The 23,448-nt window shown below is 32.5% G+C and overlaps 1 protein-coding gene and 1 long non-coding RNA gene across 2 annotated transcripts in view; one reads left to right on the top strand and one right to left on the bottom strand.

Moving 5' to 3' along the window:
* Window positions 1-23,001, top strand: part of LOC111708029 (beta-mannosidase) — a 58,665-nt gene extending 35,664 nt beyond the window's left edge. The window contains exons 18-25 of the mRNA XM_023481272.1: window positions 8,000-8,056; window positions 8,522-8,543; window positions 8,618-8,696; window positions 11,640-11,700; window positions 15,008-15,046; window positions 15,981-16,044; window positions 18,524-18,527; window positions 22,958-23,001. Coding sequence (XP_023337040.1) covers window positions 8,000-8,056; window positions 8,522-8,543; window positions 8,618-8,696; window positions 11,640-11,700; window positions 15,008-15,046; window positions 15,981-16,044; window positions 18,524-18,527; window positions 22,958-23,001 — 370 coding nt within the window. The remainder of the gene's footprint in view (window positions 1-7,999; window positions 8,057-8,521; window positions 8,544-8,617; window positions 8,697-11,639; window positions 11,701-15,007; window positions 15,047-15,980; window positions 16,045-18,523; window positions 18,528-22,957) is intronic.
* LOC111708033 (uncharacterized) lies at window positions 21,675-22,242 on the bottom strand. Its single transcript, XR_002766578.1, has 4 exons — window positions 22,196-22,242; window positions 22,009-22,139; window positions 21,896-21,943; window positions 21,675-21,810 (listed from the first exon to the last, which is right to left on the bottom strand). It is a non-coding gene; the product is annotated as an uncharacterized LOC111708033 (long non-coding RNA).
* Window positions 23,002-23,448: the final 447 nt, after the last annotated feature.

Genomic DNA, 23,448 nt, shown 5'->3' on the forward strand with positions numbered 1-23,448 from the left:
ATTAGGTCTTTTGGATTTTGTTTTATTTCTAAATATTTCGTTTTAAATTCGTAATTATAAGGACAAGAAGACTAACTCTTATATGTATGGAACCTGATATCCGTTCCTAGGCTGCAATTAATCTCTCAAGTTAAAAGATAACCGGCGTAGACATCGAGTCAAGGTTTTCTTACTTAACTAAAAGTTCCGAACTCCGATTTCATTAAAGTTCCAAACTTTGATTACGTTAAAGTTCCGAACTCTGATTACGTAAAAGTTCCTAAATCTTATTACGTTAAAGTTCCGAACTCTGATTGCGTAAAAGTTCCGAACTCTGATTACGTTAAAGTTCCAAACTCTGATTACGTAAAAGTTCCGAACTCTGATTAGGTAAAAGTTCCGAACTCTTATTGCGTAATGTATCCGAACTCAGATTACGTTAAAGTTCCAAACTCTGATTAGGTAAAAGTTCAGAACTCTGATTACGTAAAAGTTCCTAAATCCGATTACGTAAAAGTTCCTAAATCTGATTACGTAAAAGGTCGGATTTTATTCACATTTTCTCTTTACTACTTTCTTACATTTTTATCCCCTCTTTTATTAGATTATAAAATTTCAAATGTATTTTTTACAGATTACATCGGGAGTTATGTGTCATAATCGTGTTATCTCTTCTCCGACTTCGTGACCTCGTATCAGAGCTTAAAAATTTAGAATGAGATATCCTTAATCACGATCGCTTATAACTATTTAACTTAGACTGATTATCCAATGTACACACTTTTGATTTTCTTCTTATAATCCTCTTTTGGATATTTCTACTGTTAAAAAGTTACGTTTAATACCAATTACAGATACAATGCTATATCGATTGTCCTAATATCCGATTTTATTAAAGTCAGCTGTTCACAAGCAAGCTGTTGGAGCATTTTAACAAATATTAATTCAATCATGATCATTTTTAACGTTATATAGTCTTGATAAATTCATTAATCCAAAAATTTCTCATTCTTTTAACAGTACAACATCACCATCAACATCAGAAATCAAAACCGGTTTTCAAAAGTTAAAGAGTACATCTCAACATGACACTCTGATTGGTTAAATTTTTAACCTCTTTCTTGGATATCGAATGCGTTTTACTTTTAAAATAAACTTGGGTTTAATAAAACCAGTAGTCTAAGCATAAATCTTGATATTGCACGTACCATTCTAAAGTTTTCAGCTCAGAAGTGTTTTTACACACAAGGATAAAAAAGAAAATGTATTCAATATTTATCAGAAATTCAAAACATTTCTGTTATTCTTACAATAGCTCTTCTATAAAAGGAAGTATGATTGAAAACATACAAGTGTTCAATCTTACATACATATAACTCTAGTTTGACGTGTTCAATCTAACAAATATATTACTCTAGTTTGACGTGTTCAATCTAACATACATATTACTTTAGTTTGACGTGTTCAATCTTACATACATATTCTTTAGTTTGACGTGTTCAATCTTACATACATATTACTCTAGTTTGACGTGTTCAATCTTACATACATATTACTCTAGTTTGACGTGTTCAATATTACATACATATTACTTTAGTTTGACGTGTTCAATCTTACATACATATTACTCTAGTTTGACCTGTTCATTCTTACATACATATTACTCTAGTTTGACGTGTTCAATATTACATACATATTACTCTAGTTTGACGTGTCCAATCTTACATACATATTACATTAGTTTGACGTGTTCAATCTTACATACATATTACTCTAGTTTAACAAAAAATATGATTGCAGAAATTAAATCAAATAACCCCCATTTTGGAAGTAACTATGTGGATCTAAAAAGTGTCATCTATGAAATTATGAACATAATCTTTTTTTGTATATTATTCAATTAAGCAACGTTTTTCAGTAAAAAAAACTTTTGTCAAGTTTTTCATTTTTCTTGCATTTATAAGAATTTAAGTATTAAAGCCAAGGTGTTGTACCTAAGTACCTACATAAATTCATTTTGTACATAACATTTATTACCTTTCCTTTAGAAAATATTTACAGCAAAGCTTATTTTGGGGAAAAAGGAAAAAAATCTTTTGTTATAAACAGTAAACAGATATAGTACATATAACATAAAAGTATATAAACATTAAACAGATATAATACATTTAACATAAAAGTATATAAACAGTAAACAGATATATACATATAACATAAAAGTATATAAACAGTAAACAGATACAGTACATATAACATTAAAGTATATAAATAGTAAACAGATACAATACATATAACATAAAAGTATATAAACAGTATATAAACAGATATACTACATATAACATAAAAGTGTAAAAACAGTAAACAGACATAATACATATAACATAAAAGTACAGCAAATTTAAAAGACCAACTAACAAAACAAACATGAACATCATCATTATTTTAAAAGAGAGATCAAAATTTTTAAAAATAATTATTTATAAAGTAGTAATCTCTGTTTTCTTCTTTATTGGAATGTTATTAGCGTGGTTTAAAAGTTTTAAAATGATTCAGCCAAATTTCCAGACAAAGCTGGGTTCCCAAGCTAGTGCCAGACATTGTGCCAGTTGTTGGTTTGTTTTTTAACCTTTGATCTTGCAAACTTTAAAAGCGTTGACATTAAAAAGACAAATATCAATATTATGAAAATAATACGTGTTTTTAACTCATGAAAAACACTCTCAGACATTGTGCAATCTGGGTCTGGATCTGGATCTGGATATGGATCTGAATCTGGATCTGGATCTGGATCTGGATCTGGATCTGGATCTGGATCTGGATCTGGATCTGGATCTGGATCTGGATCTGGATCTGGATCTGGATCTGTATATGAGCTTTATTATATAGACTAGTTTGGGAACCCAGCTTTGCCTGTTAACAAAGCTTTTCCTTAAAAGTCAGCATTTACTCATCGTAGAACTTTTTAACCCTGCTTAGAACATTCAGCTTTGGTTCTCAGTTCCCAAATAATAAATTGAGGAATATCGTTATAGTGTGCTTCCACCAAAAACCGGTTCCAATTGAGCGCCGGCTCAAATCTTGAAACACTGAATACAATTTTAAACGAACCAACCATGTATGAGTCACATCTCAAATTTGGGACGCTCAAATTCTGTAAATTCGCCTAAGATTAATTCTTCACTCAGGTTTGGCCCAAAATTAGGTTTATTCAACAGTTGATATTACTGCTAGACACTTTAAAACTTTATCAATGGTTAGTTCCGTTCCTTAACGGAATATAAACCTGCGGTTCGTTAATGGAATATTTTAAACCTGCCATTTGTAAAAGAATATCTTAAACTTCCCGTTCGTTAATGAAATATTTGAAACCTGCCGTTCGTTAACGGAATATTTTAAACCTACCATTCGTTAGCTGAATATTTTAAACCTGCCGTTTGTTAAAAGAATATTTTAAACTTGCCGTTTCTTAACGGAATATTTTAAACCTGTCGTTTGTTAACGGAATATTTTTAACCTGCCGTTTGTTAACTGAATATTTTAAACCTGCCGTTTGTTAACGGAATATTTTAAACCTGCCGTTTGTTAACGGAATATTTTAAACCTGCCGTTTATTAACGGAATGTTTTAAACCTGCCGATGGTTAACGCAATATTTTAAACCTGTCGTTTGTTAACGAAATATTTTAAACCTGTCGTTTGTTATCGGAATATATTTAACCTGCCGTTTGTTAACGCAATATTTTAAACCTTTCGTTTGTTAATGGAATATTTTAAACTTGTCGTTTGTTAACGGAATATATTTAACCTGCTGTTTGTTAACGGAATATATTCAACCTGCCGTTTGTTAACGGAATATTTTAAACCTGTCGTTTGTTAACGGAATATATTTAACCTGCTGTTTGTTGACGGAATATTTTAAAAATGCCGTTCGTTAACGGAATATTTTAAACCTGCCGTTTGTTAACACAATATTTTAAACCTGCCGTTCATTAACAGAACGTTGCCAAGGTCTAATTGATGTACTTTATTTTCCAGTTTTAAATCAATATTTCAGATAACTTCAGCTCCGAGCGTGGGAATGGGGTTGAACCCCGAAATTTCTCCAAAAAAACAATTTGAACTTTTGTGGTTGTTTTTTATGTATATAAATATATTTCAAGTAGTTAAAAAGTGTGAAGTTGTTAGTTTGCTTTATTTCTTTTTCTTTAACAAGTTTTCTAGGTGAGGAAAGTTTACTGATTTTGTTTACCAAGGAAACATTAACAAAGTACAATTTTACCGTAAAGTGTACAATAATTCTTGAACTGTTTGTCAAACTAACCATCGTATCGCAAAAGATACTGTTTTTTTAAACCAGCAATCGTATCATTACTGTTATGTCAAACTAACCATTATATCGCAAATGTTACTGTTATGATAAACTATCCATTATATCACAAATGTTACTGTTATGTTAAACTAACCATCATATCACAAATGTTACTGTTATGATAAACTAACCATTATATCACAAATGTTACTGTTATCATAAACTAACCATCATATCGACAATGTTACTGTTATGTTGAACTAACTATCTTATCTCAAATAATGCTATTTGTCCAACTAACCATTATATCACAAATGTTACTGTTATGATAAACTAACCATCTTATCTCAACTGATGCTATTTGTCCAACTAACCATCATATTGCAAATGTTACTGTTATGTAAATGTTTAACTAACCATCATATCACAAATGTTACTGTTATGATAAACTAACCAATATATCGCAAATGATGCTATTTGTCAAATTACTAACCATCATATTGCAAATGTTACTATTATGTAAATGTTAAACTAGCAATCGTATCAAAAATGGAACTGTTTTTCTAAATAACCATATGGCAAATGGAGGACTATGACCTAAATTGCGAATATGTATTCATAAATAATAATAACCAAGCCTAAAATCTAATCTAATAGAACCCAGAGTTAGGCTATAGAATACAAGGGCTCAACAGTGTACATAATATCTATAAACAGTGTACATAACATCTATAATATCTACATAAAGGAAGTAAAAACCAGATAAAATATCAAATCTAATCTAATAGAACCCAGAGTTAGGCTATAGCAATACAAGGGCTTAACAGTGTACATAATATCTATAATATCTACATAAAGGAAGTAAAAACCAGATGAAATATCAAATATGAGCTTTCAAAATATCTAAATTTCATGCAGCTTAAAGGTATTACGCATTTCGAATTTTATTTATGCAAAGCTTCACAATTTCACAAATTGTTAAATTGATTGGAAATCCTAGACAACTTTTGTAATTTTAAGCGCTAGTTTTTTTTGTGTGTACATATTTTCTTCAAAATGTAAATATATTCCCCTTTATTTTCCTTCTCTGTTTGCAAAACAAAAATAGAAAAATAACAGTTTCTGTATTTTTATTCATTTCCGAATTGTTTATTTATTGTTTATCTTTACCTGATAAACATGTTTATTGTTTTCGGGAGACGTCTAACTACCTCAAAATGAATCAACATTGTAATAAGACACGGAAAAAAATCTCTTATTTTCCCCATGGAAAATATCTTCATGTTAGACACTTAAAGGTTGAATGTTCAGCGTTAAAATTAAATATCTAGTGAACAGAATGTATTTTCCCCATGAAATATCTTCATGTTAAACACTTAAAGGTTGAATGTTCAGCGTTAAAATTAAATATCTAGTGAAGAGAATTTATTTTCAATGCTATTTGAGATAGATATTTAAAAAGTTATACATCAGAGACAGGATACAAATTTCAAGGTTTAAAAAATATATACTAGCAAAGACAGCAGCTGTATTTTTTAAGTTTATCTTTGTTTTTTATTGATGCATTTATAATTTATTTCCGAATGTGTCACACATATTCTAAATATGGAATTATTCGTATCAGTTCTTCTCCTGCGATGCACCGGCTTAGCCTAGGTTTTTCAGGTTTTACCGAATATCTAATACAAAAGTTCAGCGGTCGACACTAAAGTTTTTTTTTATTAAAGTCGACCTACTTAATCTTAAAACTAAGCTAAGCTCCCGTGAGCCTCCCGAGTTCCCCAATCAAAATGGAGGCAAATCGGTCCAGGGTTTTAGAGTTATGAACGGACAAACAAACACCCAAACAACGATTCCAATATGGATGAAACAAATAAAAATATTATTAAATATTAACTATTTTCGAATGCATCGAATTTAATTCAAAGATTATAGGTTGTAGTATCTGAATGAATTATTTATGATCTGAGTGGAATAATGTAACTTTGTGAATTTGTATGGACGCTACGCTCCTCGGTATGCTATACAAAAGTTATGACTTAGCTGAAAACTTTAGAATGAGATATCCCTAATCCCGATTACTTAATCTGAGTATCCAATGGACACACTTTTGATTTTCTTCTTAAACCGTTCTTTCTTGGATATAGAAGAAAAAAAACTGGTTTTTAATATTAGAGATTCCTCCCGTTTCTGTATATTAATCTAAAATGGCGCGCAAATTTTCATATTTATCGGCTTCTGATTGGTTGAAGTTATACACTTTTTAGGAAACTAGAACAAGATTAGGTTAGTCTCGATATTAAGAAAAAGAGACGATCAAGCATCAATCTCGCCACCATTCTAAAGTTTTCAGCTCTGAGCTGAGAAGAATGTGATATCCTTAATCCCGATCGTTTAATCAATCTGGAGATTAATAACAAGAGGAGAACAAGCCTTATTTACTCTCGAGATCAAGAAAAATAGTGGATCAAGTCTTAATCCCGTGACACGTGATCCAGGGATTACGTCATCAGTTGCATGATGATAAAATCTTTTGCAAAATGTCTCTTAGACAGAAGCATTTATCATTCTAAACTAATTAATTGAGATTAGATTTTATTTAAAAGGATGAAAGTTAAATATCAAATTAAATTGAACGGAAGGATTCAACGAATTGTTTAGATTAAAAACCCAGGGTCTGGAGTAAAGATCCCAGAGTTTAGAGTAAAGATATCAAGGTTTGGAGTTTCTTAGGGTCTGGAGTAAAAATTCCCAGGGTCGGGAGTAAAAATTCCCAGGGTCGGGAGTAAAGATCTCAGTTTCTGGAGTAAAGATCTCAGGGTCTAGAGTAAAGATCTCAGGGTCTGGAGTAAAGATCTCAGAGTCTAGAGTAATGATCCCAAGACCTGGAGTAAAGATCCCAGAGTCTCGAGTAAAGATCCCAAGGTTTGGAGTAAAGATCTTAGGGTCTGGAGTAAAAATTCCCAGGGTCTGGAGTAAACATCTCAGGGTCTAGTGTAAAGATATCAGGGTCTTGAGTAATGATTTCAGGGTCTGGAGTAAAGATCTCAGAGTCTAGAGTAAAGATCTCAGAGTCTAGAGTAAAGATCTCGGGGTCTGGAGTAAAGATCTCAAGTCTAGAGTAAAGATATCAGGGTCTGGAGTAAAGATCTCTGGGTCTGGAGTAAAGATCTCAGGGTCTGGAGTAAAGATCTCAGGGTCTGGAGTAAAGATCTCAGGGTCTGGAGTAAAGATCTCAGGGTCTTGAGTAAAGATCTCAGAGTCTAGAGTAAGGATCTCAGGGTCTGGAGTAAAGATCTCAGGGTCTGGAGTAAAGATATCAGGGTCTGGAGTAAAAATCTCAGGGTCTGGAGTAAAGATCTTAGGGTCTGGATTAAAGATTTCAGGGTCTGGAGTAAAGATATCAGGGTCTGAAGTAAGGAATTCAGGGTCTGGAGTAAAGATCTCCGGGTCTGGAGTAAAAATCTCAGGGCTTGAAGTAAAGATTTCAGGGTCTGGAGTAAAGATATCAGGGTCTGGAGTAAGTAAAGAACCCAAGGTCTGTTGTAAAGTTGCATTTTACTCAATGTTCTGATCCCTATATCTTTGCGACCTAATGTCGAAGAGCTTTGTGATTTTGAACTATGAGTTTAACTTGATCAAATAATCATAATTTTACATTATCAGGCTGCAAAAGATTATAGAGATTACTAAAGTATGAAATTGCTTGCAGGGGGAACTGGTATGGAACTGACACTAACTTCTCAGTATACAAAGAGGACTACATCAGGTATTAAACTTTAAAAAGTATTTAAAGAAATTGAGTCTTTGCCACAATCTACGATTTTCTATTACATGTATCCTTGAAACCCAATGTCGCAGACCTTAGGTATTTCATATTATGGATTCTGTTAAATGAAATAATTTAAGTTTGGAATATCAAACGTTTACACCACCAGGTTGCAAAGATATAGGAATTAAAAAATTTGAGTTTTTGGCAAAAACTCAATTTCTTTCGCATAGCTTCTGTTGGTTTAATCAGAATTTCTGAAGTTTTAAATCTAAACTTATTTGAACTAGAAATGAGCTCTTCCTATTTAATTGTATACTATGTTAAAAAATACTAGATTTCCAACTTTAAGTCGAAGAATACTTTTAAACAAGTTCTGTATAAACATTAAATTAGAATGCAAGCTTGGTTTTTGCAAATATTAAAACTTTTATTTTCATTTTTCTAAATCTTTTTTCTTTTTAGATTATACGTTGACACTGTCCAGGCAAGAAATATGAATTTTTAATAAAGAAAAAATAATTATTTTTGATAAATCATTTTTAATGTTGTTGCTTACAGACTGAAATTTTGAAAGAGGATAGAAGCCGACCGTTCCTGCTCTCTAGTCCATCTAATGGGAATATTAACCAACAAGAAGGTAGGAATACAGTATCCGGATTTTACTGTACTTAAGATCCGGATCCGGATATGCTATCACTACAATTATTCAGATCTGGACATACTATCCTTACAATTATTAAGATTCGGATATACTAGGACAACATTTATTGAGATTCGGATATACTATCACTGCAAATATTCAGATCCGGTTATACTATCACTGCAAATATTCAGATCCGGATATACTATCCTTACAATTATTAAGATCCGAACATACTATCCTTACAATTATTAAGATCCGAACATACTATCCTTACAATTATTAAGATCCGGACATACTATCCTTACAATTATTAAGATCCGAACATACTATCCTTACAATTATCAAGATCCGAACATACTATCCTTACAATTATTAAGATCCGAACATACTATCCTTACAAATATTAAAATCCGGACGTACTATCCTTACAAATATTAAAACCCGAACATACTATCCTTACAATTATTAAGATCCGAACATACTATCCTTACAAATATTAAAATCCGGACATACTATCCTTACAATTATTAAGATCTGGACGTACCAACCTTACAATTATTAAGATCTGGACAGTGGACGTAACATCCGTACAATTATTGAGATTATTATTATTATTATTATTAAAATCGGATTTTTTTCTAAAAAGTTGAAAAAGTTTGTTTGCCGAGAAACTAAAGATATTTAGCTGTAAAATATAAACAGGGCTGTACCCTGAATACTAAGGGAGCGGAAATGTTGCAAATTAAATAAATGCATTCTATTTCTAGAGAGAGGAAAACTTATACATTCTATACTCTACTAGGAATACTAGGGTTAAATATCTAAACAAAATTTATTAAGATACAGATAAACCTATTACTATATACACTGGATACATGAAAAGTATCCTGGACCGACCGCTATAAATATCAAACAGGACACTAGTAATGAATAGATCAATGTCTCAAACAGGACACGATCCGCACAGCTACAATCCAGTGAACTATCAACGCCACTACCACTGGGCACGATCTTGTTGGCTATCGGTGTCAATACGGACACTAGCAATAAAAAGATCAATGTCCCTAACAGGACACGATCCGCACGGCTAGAATCCCGTGAACTATCAATTCCATTCCACTGGGTGCAATCTTGTTAGCTATGTCAACCGGCGGCCCCGGCCACGGGCAAACAATTGATCAATATCTCAAACGGGACACGATCCATACGGCTACAATGCGGTGATTTATCAACACCACTAACAATAGGCAATACCAATCTAATTAGCTATACCAACTGGACAATAGCAATCAATAGATCAATGTCTCAAACAGGACACAATCAACATGGCTACAATCCAGTGAACTATCAACGCCACTACCACTGGGCACAATATTGTTGGCTATCGGTGTCAATACGGACACTAGCAATAAAAAGATCAATGTCCCTAACAGGACACGATCCATACGGCTACAATGCGGTGATTAATCAACACCACTAACAATGGGCAATACCAATCTAATTAGCTATACCAACTGGACAATAGCAATCAATAGATCAATGTCTCAAACAGGACACAATCAACATGGCTTGTATGTTTCAACGAAAACCAAATTACTCTCAACACAGTAATCAAAGGGAAGTTTCTATATTAACTAATATATTTCAGGTTTTATGTTTTATATGTTAAAGTTAATAGATGTAACTACAATTCCTATGTTGTTATCTATATCACATGATTAAGACAATCATGTTAGGTATTTAGAGCACAGTTAAAGTTTAATGTACGTATTTTTAAGATCAGCGAGGATAGATATAACGTAGTTAAGCCATCTCCACACATGTTTACCCAGAAGTTTAAGTTGAATGTACATATTTTAAAGGATTAACATGGATAGACATAAACGTAGTTAATCTCAACATGATGCATGTTTTAATCATATAACGTAGCTCATGTTTTTTTCTAGGTTAACAAATATCGGGATTGCTGTATTCTGATACATGCCGTATTCTGGATGCAGATACACACTGGATACATGAAGTATCCTGGATACAGATACAGCTTGTACTATATAGATACACACTGGATACATGAAGTATCCTGGATACAGATACACCCTGGTACTATATAAATACACACTGGATACATGAAGTATCCTGGATACAGATACACCCTGTACTATACAGATACACCCTGTACTATAAATATACACACTGGATACATTAAGTATCCTGGATACAGATACACTCTGTACTATATAGATACACACTGGATACATAAAGTATCCTGGATACAGATACAACCTGGTACCATATAGATACACACTGGATACATGAAGTATCCTGGATACAGATAAACCCTACACTATACAGATATACACTGGATACATGAAGTATCCTGGATACAGATACACTATGTACTATACAGATATACACTGGATACATGAAGTATCCCGAATACAGATACACTCTGTACTATTTAGATACAACCTGGATACATGAAGTATCCTGGTTACAGATACACCCTGTACTATATAGATATACACTGGATACATGAAGTATCCTGGATACAGATACACCCTGTACTATATAGATATACACTGGATACATGAAGTATTCCGGATACAGATACACTCTGTACTATATAGATACACACTAAATACATGAAGTATCCTGGATACAGATACACCCTGTACTATATAGATATACACTGGATACATGAAGTATCCTGGATACAGATATACACTGTACTATATAGATATACACTGGATACATGAAGTATCCTGGATACAGATACACCTTGTACTATATAGATACACACTGGATACATGAAGTATCCTGGAAACAGATACACCCTGTACTATATAGATATACACTGGATACATGAAGTATTTTGAATACAGATACACCATGTACGATAATCATTCGACTGATTCTTTTCATTTAATATTGTTTAAGGTTTTATATCGCAGAACCCATACAACCCATTGTATGGCGATGTTCACGTATATAATTACAGGAAATGGTCATTTTGATTTCACTTTTTTACAATGTTAAAATTAATCCTGGATGAAATAGCCTCAGAGGGACTTGACATTTTTAAATAGGATCATGTCCAATTCCCAAACGGTATCTTTAATGCAACATGTCGTCGTTCTTCAAGCTTAAAAATTGTTTAGTTTGTATATTGTTTCTGTAGCTAGAAATCCGCACAAGTAACATTTTTGATCAGACAAAGCTTTACCGTTGATGCTTGGAAATACCAACAAAGGGGCATTTGAAAATTGGATATATACACTCTATACACTTTACACTATACACTATACACTATACACTTTACACTTTTAACTATACACTTTACACTATACACTATACACTATACACTTTACACTATACACTTTACACTTTTCACTTTTCACTATACACTATAACTATACACTTTACATGATACACTTTACACTATACACTTTACACTATACACTTTACACTTTTCACTTTNCACCCCGCTTATCATTGAAGTACACTTTGACCCCTAGAAGTATGAGTTCGCGGACTGTACAATTCTTGGTGATTTTGCGTACATAAGCTATCTATGTTTATTTATTTATCTATGTAGATTTGTCACTACAGTATACAAATGCCTTATTTGTATGGCCATTTTTTTTTATTACTGGTTTTTGTTCTATAACTATAATGATAATAAGAGTTTGAAAAGCATTTCCAATATTTTCCGATTTTGCAAAATCATCCAATAGAAGACAATGTCAAGATGTGCTCAGTGTTCATAATGAAAACGGATATTAGGTTTGAAAAGTGTGTATTTTGGACATTTTTTGCAAATGTGAGGGGGGGGGGATTATCCGGCCGTCACCGTCGTCACGTGGCAGGGACGGATACTTTTGGCTAAAATGCATGCTTAAATATTTTGTTCTTAGATGAGAACCTTACATTGGTAAATCGAGTAGGAGATCCGAATCACAAAATACTCTTAAAGTGCTTTTTGTTATCAAGTATAAGTATGATATTTCCTTGTTTTTTTAAAACTTATTTTCCATTTGTGGATTCTCTTACAAGCAACTTGCGCATTTAATGCTCTAGAAACAATGAAGAAATTATCAGCATTAAACATTTTTCAAGCTAAAGCAACGATGATTTTTTCCACATAATTGTTAAGATTAAGGGTTCAAGCGTACCGTTGTGAATCAGACATTGCCCTCTTGAACTGAAGGCTCATTTAAATTACAGTCTCTTTCAGTTCAACATTAATTGAAATTGTGATGTGTAAAGTTGTGATGTGTAAAGTTGTGATGTGTAAAGTTGTGATGTGTAAAGTTGTGATGTGTAAAGTTGTGATGTGTGAAGTTGTAATGTGTAAAGTTGTGATGTGTAAGGTTGTGATGTGTGAAGTTGTGATGTGTGAGGCCACGAAGGAAAGGAAAGATTTCAAAGCTGTTAAAACTAGAATCAAGATTTTTCTTCGAATTATCTTCCGACAATAATAATTTCCTAGAATTGTAAGTTTGCCAGAATCAATGTGAGTATACTCAAGGTAGGGAGTATAATCAAGGTAGGGAGTATAATCAAGGTAGGGAGTATAGGGGTTTTGTACACATTTTACTGTGACATATTAGGACTGTTATAGGAACTAGTTTTATCAAAACATTTAACAGATTTTAAAAATGCTGAAATATCTACCAACCATTGAACAGCTCTACTACTCCAACGAAAATCTGGGGTCTCCAATAAAAATCTGGAGGTCTCCAATGAAACTCTGGTGGACTCCAAAGAAAATCTGATGGGTCTCCAATTAAAATCTGGGGGTCTCCAAAGAAAATCTGAGGGGTCTCTAATGAAAATCTTGGGTTCTTCCAAGATATTCTGGGGGTCTCCAATGAAAATCTAGATGTCTCCAAAGGAAATCTGGAACTCCAATAAAACTCTGGAGGTCTCCAAAAAAAATGTTAGGGGTCCCTAATGAAAATCTTGGGGTCTTTCAAAAACTTCTGGAGGTTTCCAATGAAAATATAGATGTCTCCAAAGAAAATTTGTCGGTCTAAAAGAAAATCTGTGGTCTCCAATAAATTTATTTGGGTCTCCAATGAAAATCCAAACCGAGCATAAGGGCTAATGCTCGGATTCAAGAGCGAAAACATGTTTAAGAACCCCAACTGTCAAGTATCTATGTTCCGAGAACATGTTTAAGAACCCCAACTGTCAAGTATCTATGTTCCAGAACCCCAACTGTCAAGTATCTATGTTTAAGAACCCCAACTGTCAAGTATCTATGTTCCGAGAACATGTTTAAGAACCCCAACTGTCAAGTATCTATGTTCCGAGAACATGTTTAAGAACCCCAACTGTCAAGTATCTATGTTCCGAGAACATGTTTAAGAACCCCAACTGTCAAGTATCTATGTTCCGAGAACATGTTTAAGAACCCCAACTGTCAAGTATCTATGTTTCAGAACCCCAACTGTCAAGTATCTATGTTTAAGAACCCCAACTGTCAAGTATCTATGTTTAAGAACCCCAACTATCAAGTATCTATGTTTAAAAACCCCAACTATCAAGTATCTATGTTCCGAGTTTCATGAAAATCTGATGATTTTCGAAATTTCAAAATATTTGAAATTTTTCCCCTCCGTCCCCCCCTCCTCCAACTACGATGCTCATTAAGCTCATCCCTAACATCTAATTTAAATCATCTCATAACGTCATGTTATTTCAAATTGTATGAGGAGTGTTTTGAGGGATTTACAAGTTGAATTTAGAATAGTTGAACGTGTATGGAGGATGTGTTATGTGTGTTTTTGTCTGCAACTTTGTAAGCACCTAAATAGAATGTTAAAACGCTAAAAATTTTACTACAAGGAAAAATTGGTGTTTGGAAAGGGAAGGGTTGGGGTTCGTAGGGAAAAAGGGGAAGGGGGAAGAAGGAGAAGCAAGGGGAAAAGTTGGAGTATGTACGAAGGCCATATTTAACCCCTTAAACAAACTAAATACTCACCCCAAACTCTAATTTTCTAGTCCCCATATTAAGACTTTATTCAATAAAAAATAGAAACAAATTTAAACCAAATCAGCTTAGCCCCAATTTTGATATTCATCATGGATGGGTTAAAATCATTAAATCATTAAAATCGGCGCCCTCAATTTCTAAATGCCTCCTCTCCCCCCCCCCCCATAGAAAATCTATATTTAAATTTAAGTTCCTAGGCGAGAAATCAGTTTCTTTTGACCACTGAGAATTGAACTGTCATCCTATACTTTTAAAAAGAATTTTAAATTTTTTTACATTTCAATTATTATGAACCTTTCACGAGCAGAGACAACAATTGGGATCCTGAGATATACGGAGTACCCAGGTAAATATTGGGATCCTGAGATATACGGAGTACCCAGGTAAATATTGGGATCCTGAGATATACGGAGTACCCGGGTAAATATTGGGATCCTGAGATATACGGAGTACCCAGGTAAATATTGGGATCCTGAGATATACAGAGTACCCAAGTAAATATTGGGATCCTGAGATATACGGAGTACCCAGGTAAATATTGGGATCCTGGGATATACGGAGTACCCAGTTAAATTTTGGGATCCTGAGATACACGGAGTACCCAGGTAAATATTGGGATCCTGAGATATACGGAGTACCCAGGATCCTGGGATATACGGAGTACCCAGTTAAATTTTGGGATCCTGAGATACACGGAGTACCCAGGTAAATATTGGGATCCTGAGATATACGGAGTACCCAGCTAAATATTGGGATCCTGGGATATAAGGAGTACCCATGTAAATATTGGGATCCTGAGATATACGGAGTATACCCAGGTAAATATTGGGATCCTGAGATATACGGAGTATACCCAGGTAAAGGTAAAAATTTTTTATTGAGGAGACATTTTATTTTCACATTGCTACTGGTTGATTAATACAATTAAAAAAAATTAAGGCATGTAAATCCGCGAGTCATTTTGCATGTTTGATCAATGTTATTCGGCTTAAGCCACTTTATAAATAGGGAACTACTTTAAAATATGTCTACAGTCCCTTTTATCATCATCATCCTACACTTAATTTCCTTAATTAATCCCTCATTGTCTTTTCAATTTTGATTTTTAACATTGTTCCCATTTCTCCATTGAAAGAAGGATTGATTCAATTTCCAACCTAGACAAATCCGTCTTCATTTAACCATCCTTTTATCCATTCATTCAATTATTTATCCTTTCATTCATCCTCCCTACATCCCTCCACGCGTCCTTCTACCGAATAAAACCATCCTATCTCTAGGTTCTGCTCTGAGTACGGGTTTCAATCCTTCCCATCCTTCGAGCTGGTTCAGTCCGTCTCTCAGGTAGTGATGTGCATTGCATCGTTTTTTTGTCATTCAGAATCGAAAGTTACAGCGAAGTGTAAGAAAAGCAAATGTTTTTAAAATTGTAAATTGTGGACACTTAAACTTCATCAAAACTTTACTTGTTGATTTTTAAGGTTAATTAATGTATACTACAATTTGAAAGATTAAGTAAGTAGTGTATTTTAAGGAAGTTTACACCCTATTCTTGCCCTTTTGATTTGTTGAGTATCTATCTATCATAAGTATAAAAAGTATGATGAAATATGCCTGACACCTAAGACGACCTGTCCTTTTTTATGAATAGCCATTAACATTTTTTTTATACTTATGATGTTAATGTCTATTCATAAAAATGAGTATGACAGGATGTCTTAGGTGTCGGGCAAATTTCTTCATACTTTTTTACTTATGATAGATAGATACTTGATAAATCAAAAAGTTTAGAATAGGGTGTAAAGATCCTTAAATTAGTTAATTACCAGTTCTCATAATTTATAGTATTTATTTTTGCCTGCTGGTTTAGCTTAAAATAAAACACAAAAGAAAATTTATTATGAGTCAATTAAAATATATTGTTTGATAATTTTGTTTTGATCGTATTTGTTGAAACAAAGTATACATATTGAAAACTCAACTTAGAATACATTCATTGTACATTTACAAGTAGATAATTAGTCAGCACTCAAATATTCAAAACATTTTCAGGAATGCATTCATTGAACTTATGAATACATACTCGTTATCTGTAGTAGACTTTGACATCTACTATTAGCAAAGGGTGTGAACCCATTCTTGTTGATTGTAAAAAGGGTTGCGGCCCTAGTCCTGAATATATTTGCAAGCCTTTCGCCTGCTTTCCAATCCTAATTCTTCAATAGAAATAATAGCCACTGCGGAGTAGTCTGTAAGGTCTATCTATCTCCTCTGTATCCCGGAGAATGGATTTAAATTCCTTCTTCGCATTCTTCTTCTTCTCCTCCCTCTCATCTTTCTCCCTCTTCCTCAGCTCCATGATGAAATCGTTGAAGTGTCCCTCCCTGTCCCTCGTCTTGTCAACAGCCTTGAACCTGGAGTCCTTCCCATGCTCCCTGATTAGCAAAATATAAGCTATCTAATTTTCAGTTCAAGGTTTCAAGGCTTTATATTTTAAAAACAGTTTAACGATTAAACAATTTTTTTTAACAACTAAAACAAAGAATTTAGTTTTAATTTTTTAGGTGGATAACTGTGTAGTTATGTAACTAACAAAATAAATGAAAAACTGTTATAAACCTATAATGTAATAACTAAATTTTTGGACCTAAGACGACCTGTCCTTTTTTATGAATAGCCATTAACATTTTTTTTATACTTATGATGTTAATGTCTATTAATAAAAATGAGTATGAGAGGTTGTCTTAGGTGTGGGGCTAATTTCAGCATCTTTTTTTTACTAATGATAGATAGATGGATGCAAAATCAAAAAGTCCAGAATATGGTTCTCCCTAATTTACACTAATTAATTACCAGTTCTTATAAATAATTTATAGTATGTATTTTCAAACCCAAAATACATAATGCCTGCTGATTCCGCTTAAAATAAATCCCAAAAGAAAATTTATTATGAACCAATTAAAAATATATTGTTTGTTTTGATCGTATTTGTTGAAACAAATATTGAAAACTCAACATATATTCATTGTACATTTACAAGTAGATAATTAGTCCGCACTCAAAAAACATTTTTATACTTATGATGTTAATGTCTAATAATAAAAATAAGTATGACAGGTTGTCTTAGGTGTTGAGCAAATATTTTATTTCTAATCTGCATAATACCAACAAGTATTTTTAAATATAATTTTGTTGCCTATGAATAGATAATTTTTTGTTGAAAGTCAATTCCTTTTTTGGAGATTCATATAAATATATTAAGACAAAAATATTAGTTGGTAATTTATAGTATTTATTTTCAAACCCAAAATACAAAATAATAATGCCTGCTGGTTTAGGTTAAAATAAAACACAAAAAAGAATCTCAATTCTTCAATAGAAATAATAGCCACTGCGGAGTAGTCTGTAATTCTAAAAAACAAAAATTAATATGTTTTTATTTTATTTAGGAATTATATTTCTGCACTCGCAAAAAATTTCATGGATTTTTAAAATTTTCAAAAATTTAATGAAGATCGAATTTTGATTTTGAGACAAATATTTTGAAATTTTGATCATTCATAAACCTTCCCTGGGATAAAGGGAGGTGCCACAAAAAATTTGGATCCGAGCGGTTCAGCCGTTTTAACGTTTATTGACATAGAGAATAGAATATATAGAGAGGAATTTACTGGAAAAAAGTGTAAAAAGGCCATTTTGTTGTATTGTTTCCATACTGCAGTTGTACTTTACATATTTATGCTATATATCCTGTTGGACCCTGGAATATTATTTTATAGAAAATCTAAAATTATTGTTAAAAGAAAACTAAATTATAAAGTAGGCTGGTTTCATAATTGATCAATGATCATTTCACATAGACTCTATGCCTTCCACTTTACAAACGATGATTTTCTGTTATAACTATAAATCAAATGATATAACCTGTTGGACCCTGGAATATTATTTTATAGAAAATCTAAAATTATTTTCACAAAAAATTTAGAGAATTTTCAAAATTTTCAAAAATTTAATGACGATCGAATTTTGATGGAGACAAATATTTTAAATTTTGATCATTCATAAACCTTCCCTGGGGTCCCTAGATGTCCCACAAAAAATTTGGATCCGATCGGTTCAGCCGTTTTGACGTTTATTGAATACAAACAGACAGACAAACAAACAGACAGACAAGCCCTATTTATATATAGACTAGCCTTAGAGGGCGCTTCGCGTCCATCTTCTAAATTAATTGTGAACATGTTCTCTTTGTGTACATTGTAAAACAAAACAAAAATAAATCGCGGATTTTCACAAAAAATTTAGCGGATTTTCAAAATTTTCAAAAATTTAATGACGATCGAATTTTAATAATAATTTAAACTATTTACCCGGGCCATTGTAATTCTCGGAGACATCGGATCAACTAACATGGACTTTCTGTGTTGAGAATATATACACAAGGAAATTTAACATGTGCAAATTTTATAATTCCACAGAACAGCATTCCGATTTACTGTTTCATTGGTGTTGAGATATGGATCAATGTACTAAAATGATCAGATATGTAAGATATTCAAACTAAGTTTGCAGCAGAATTCTTCTTTCACCTATATTTATTTTCGCCTCCAGTTCCTAATCAACTAATTAGTTGATTATAGATATTTTTACATTTATCTCGTTGTTAGTTACGAATTTAAAAACTTATTCACCGCTAAATATTGAGCCTTGAATTAACGCTCAAACTTATGATTTACAGATTCTTCAAAAGCTTTATACGACTCAAAGGAAAAATATCAAAATATCAAAGGTTAAATGATTAAATTCCTATTTATAGAGTACAAAAGCAGTACGATTCATTTCAGTCTACAAGCTAAAAATGTAAACACAGCAGGAAAAAATCATAACAGATAGTACTGCAAAGTGTTTAATCTCAAAACCGGTTGAATGTTGACAACAAAAAGAACAAAAAGCGTAGAGAAGAGCTAAGAGAAGAGTAGAAAAGAGACAAGAGAAGAGTAGAGAAGAGATTGGAAAACAAAAGAAAAAAAGAACAAAAATAGAAGAAAAGAGATACGAGAACAGAAGAGTAGAGAAAAGAGATAAGAGAACAGAAAACCGGAGAAAAAAGGAGAAATAAAAGTAGAGAAGAAATGATTAGAAAAAGAGTAGAAAAGAAAATAGAGAACAGAAGAGCAGAAAAGAAAAGCTAGAACAGAAGAGAAGATATGAGAACAGAAGAGAAGTAAAGAAAAGAAAAAGATAGAACAGAAGAAAAAAGAAAAGAGATAAGAGATATAAGAAGAGTAGAGAAAAGAAGAGATAAGAGAACAGAAGAATAGAAAAGAGAGGAAAAGAGATAAAAGAACAGAAGAATATAAAAGATGAGAAAAAATAGAATAGAAGAAAAAAGAGTAGAGAAGAGAAGAAAAGATAAAAGCGAACAAGAGTAGAGAAGAAAAGCTGAGAAAAATAGAACAAAAATAGAAGAAAAGAGATAAGAGAACAGAAGAGTAGAGAAAAGAAGAGATAAGAGAACAGAAAACCGGAGAAAAAAGGATAGATAAAATTAGAGAAGAAAAGATTAGAAAAAGAGAAGAAAAGAAAATAGAGAACAGAAGAGCAGAAAAGAAAAGCGAAAACAGAAGAGAAGAGAAGAAAAGATAGGAGAACAGAAGAGTAGTAAAGAAAAGAAAAAGATAGAGCAGAAGAAAAAATAAGAAAAGAAAAGAGAAAAGAGATAAAAGAAGCGTAGAGAATAAATAAGAGAAGAGTAGAAAAGAGATAAGAGAAGAGTAGAGAAGAGATAAGAGAACAGAAGAATAGAAAAGAGAGGAAAAGAGATAAGAGAACAGAAGAATAGAAAAAGAGAGTTAAAGAGATAAGAGAACAAGAGAAGAGAAGAGAAGAAAAGATAAAAGAGAACAAGAGTAAAGAAGAAAAGAAAAGCTGAGAAAAAATAGAACAGAAGAAAAAATAAGAAAAGAAAAAAAGATAAGAGAAAGAAGAAGAGTAGAGAAAAGAAGAGATAAGAGAACAGAAGAATAGAAAAGAGCAGAAAAGAGATAAGAGAATAAGTATAGAGAAGAAAAGAAAAGATGAGAAAAAAGAGAAGAGAACAGAAGAGAAGAGAAGAAAAGAGATAAGAGAACAAGAGTAGAGAAGAAAAGACAGACAGACAGACACACACACACACAAGTAAAAAAAGATCTCACAAATGTTTCTATGAAAGGAATAATAAAAAGCTGTCAGATTTTATTTTTTAGTATGTTTCCATTAAATAAATATTAAAGCTGTCAGAATTTTAAGCTATTAATCGTTACATTTGACATAAAGCGATATATATTGCTATAAGACACGACAAGGTTTCTCAAAAATACTAAATATTAAATAAATACTAAAACTGTCAGAATTTTAAGCTACTAGCCTATCTTCTAAATTAATTGTGAACATGTTCTCTTTGTGTACATCGTAAAACAAAACAAAAATAATTCGCGGATTTTCACAAAAAAATTCGTGGATTTTCAAAATTTTCAAAAATTTAATGAAGATCGAATTTTGATGGAGACAAATATTTGAAATTTTGATCATTCATAAACCTTCCCTGTGGTCACGTGATGTCCCACAAAAAATTTGGGCCCGATCGGTTCAGCCGTTTTGGCGTTTATTGGATACAAACAAACAAACAGACAAACAGACAGACAAGCCAAATTTATATATAGATTAATCATTACATTTCACATAAAGCGATATATATTGCTATAAGACACGACCAGGTTTCCCAAAAATAGAGAATTTGAAATACAGTCGTTTTTATTATTAGGTTTAAAATGGTCTTCAAACTCAAATTAGCTAATTCCTATATCTTTGATTTTTGATATAGGACAAATCTCTGATATTTTAAAGTTAGATTCGTTTAGCTAAAAATTCACATTTTAAAAATAGCAAATTATGTTATTTTATAATGAGAATGTACACGACATTTGTTAATTTTTTTTGGGTTAAAATAATACAATATTAAGCTTGTTCTAAAAAGTTGATCGAGATCAATTCTATGTCGTCGTTGGTCTGTGTTAGCTTCTTCTTGAACCATTGACAGACCTTTAAAACTACAAGGAGACCAGCAATAATCTAAATATAATTTATTCTAGAAATTGAATTTTAAAAATATTATCATAAAATAATTTAGCAATTTAAACATTTGTAAAAAACTTACCCCATTTAAAATAATTATCAAATGTCCTATAAATTGCTGTCCCTCATCCTAAAATTATTAATATCATGAAAACTTGGATTATAAGAACCGCAAAACTTGCTTTAATCTTTTACCGTAATATGTTAGCAACAAAAACATGATGTTCTTGAAGGAGAAGTTATAAGATAATTGCCAGATAAAGCAAAATCTTGTGAAACAACAACTTGAGTTGATGAAGCTTGTAGAGTAGTAAATCAATTTTTTGCTATAAAAGAAAAAAGCTAGAAAAATAAATAATTAGATTAAATTTAAAATGTTTACCGCCAGGTCATCCATTTTAGTTAAAAAATCCTTGGGCAGAGCTGTTGTTCTTGTTGTAGTGGGCATTGTTCTTGTTGTTGTTGTAGTGGGCATTGTTCTTGTTGTTGTTGTTGTAGTGGACATTGTTCTTGTTGGCGTTGTTGTAATGGGCGTTGTTCTTGTTGTAGTTGTTGTTGTTGTTGGCGTTGGCGTTGTTCTTGTTGTTCTTGTTGGCGTTGTTGTTCTTGTTGACGTTGTTGTTGTAGTTGGTGTTGTTCTTGTTGTAGTTGGCGTTGTTGTTGTTGTTGTTGTTCTTGTTGTTGTTGTTGTTGTTGTTGTTGTTGTTGTTGTTGTTGTTGTTGTCGTTGTTCTTGTTGGCGTTGTTCTTGTTGGCGTTGTTCTTGTTGTAGTTGTTGTTGTTGACGTTGGCGTTGTTGTTGTTGTTCTTGTTGTGGTTGTTCTTGTTGGCGTTCTTGTTGGCGTTGGTGTTGTTCTTGTTGTTCTTGTTACCGTTGTTGTTGTTGTAGTTGGCGTTGTTGTTGGCGTTGGAGGGAGAGCTGGTGTAGAATTCTAAAAATAGAAAAATTAATATAGAATCCTATAAAAACTTTCCTTTGTCCAAATTGGGGGACATCACGGGACCACAGGAACGGTTTATGAATGAAATAAATTTAAAAATGTTTTTAATTTTGTAAAAAATTTTGAAAATCCGCTTTTTAAAAAAGCTGCCTCAATTTTCGTTTTTAAATATAAACAAAAAGAACATGTTCACAATTTAAATAGAAGATTGGCGCGTCCAAAAGTCTAGAAAGAAGGGCGCGCCTTGAATTTCTAGTATCCATATATAAATTTGACTTGTCTGTCTGTTTGTTTGTCTGTCTGTTTGTAGCCAATAAACATCAAAACGGCTGAACCGATCGGACCCAAATTTTTGTGAGACATCACATGACCACAGGGCTGGTTTATGAATGATATTTTAAAAAATGAGTTGAGTTTTAATTTTGTTATACTTGAAAATTTGTTTTTAAATGTAAACAAAAGAACATGTTCACCATTTAAATATATATGGGTGCGAAGCGCCCTAAAAGGTTAGTAGACGTAAATTTTTATAAAAGAGAAAAATTACACGGACACTCTTAATGCATTTCCGTTGAGGGAGGAATACCAATTTCTGAGGGAGCCACATACTCCTGATAGCCAGAAAAAACGCGCTTACACAAGTAAGTCCCTTGACCCATTGGGATGGGTAAACGCAATAAGGTTTAAAAAACTAA

The sequence above is a fragment of the Eurytemora carolleeae genome, unplaced genomic scaffold (genome assembly GCF_000591075.1).
Source record: "Eurytemora carolleeae unplaced genomic scaffold, Eaff_2.0 scaffold5, whole genome shotgun sequence".
Lineage (NCBI taxonomy): Eukaryota > Metazoa > Arthropoda > Copepoda > Calanoida > Temoridae > Eurytemora > Eurytemora carolleeae.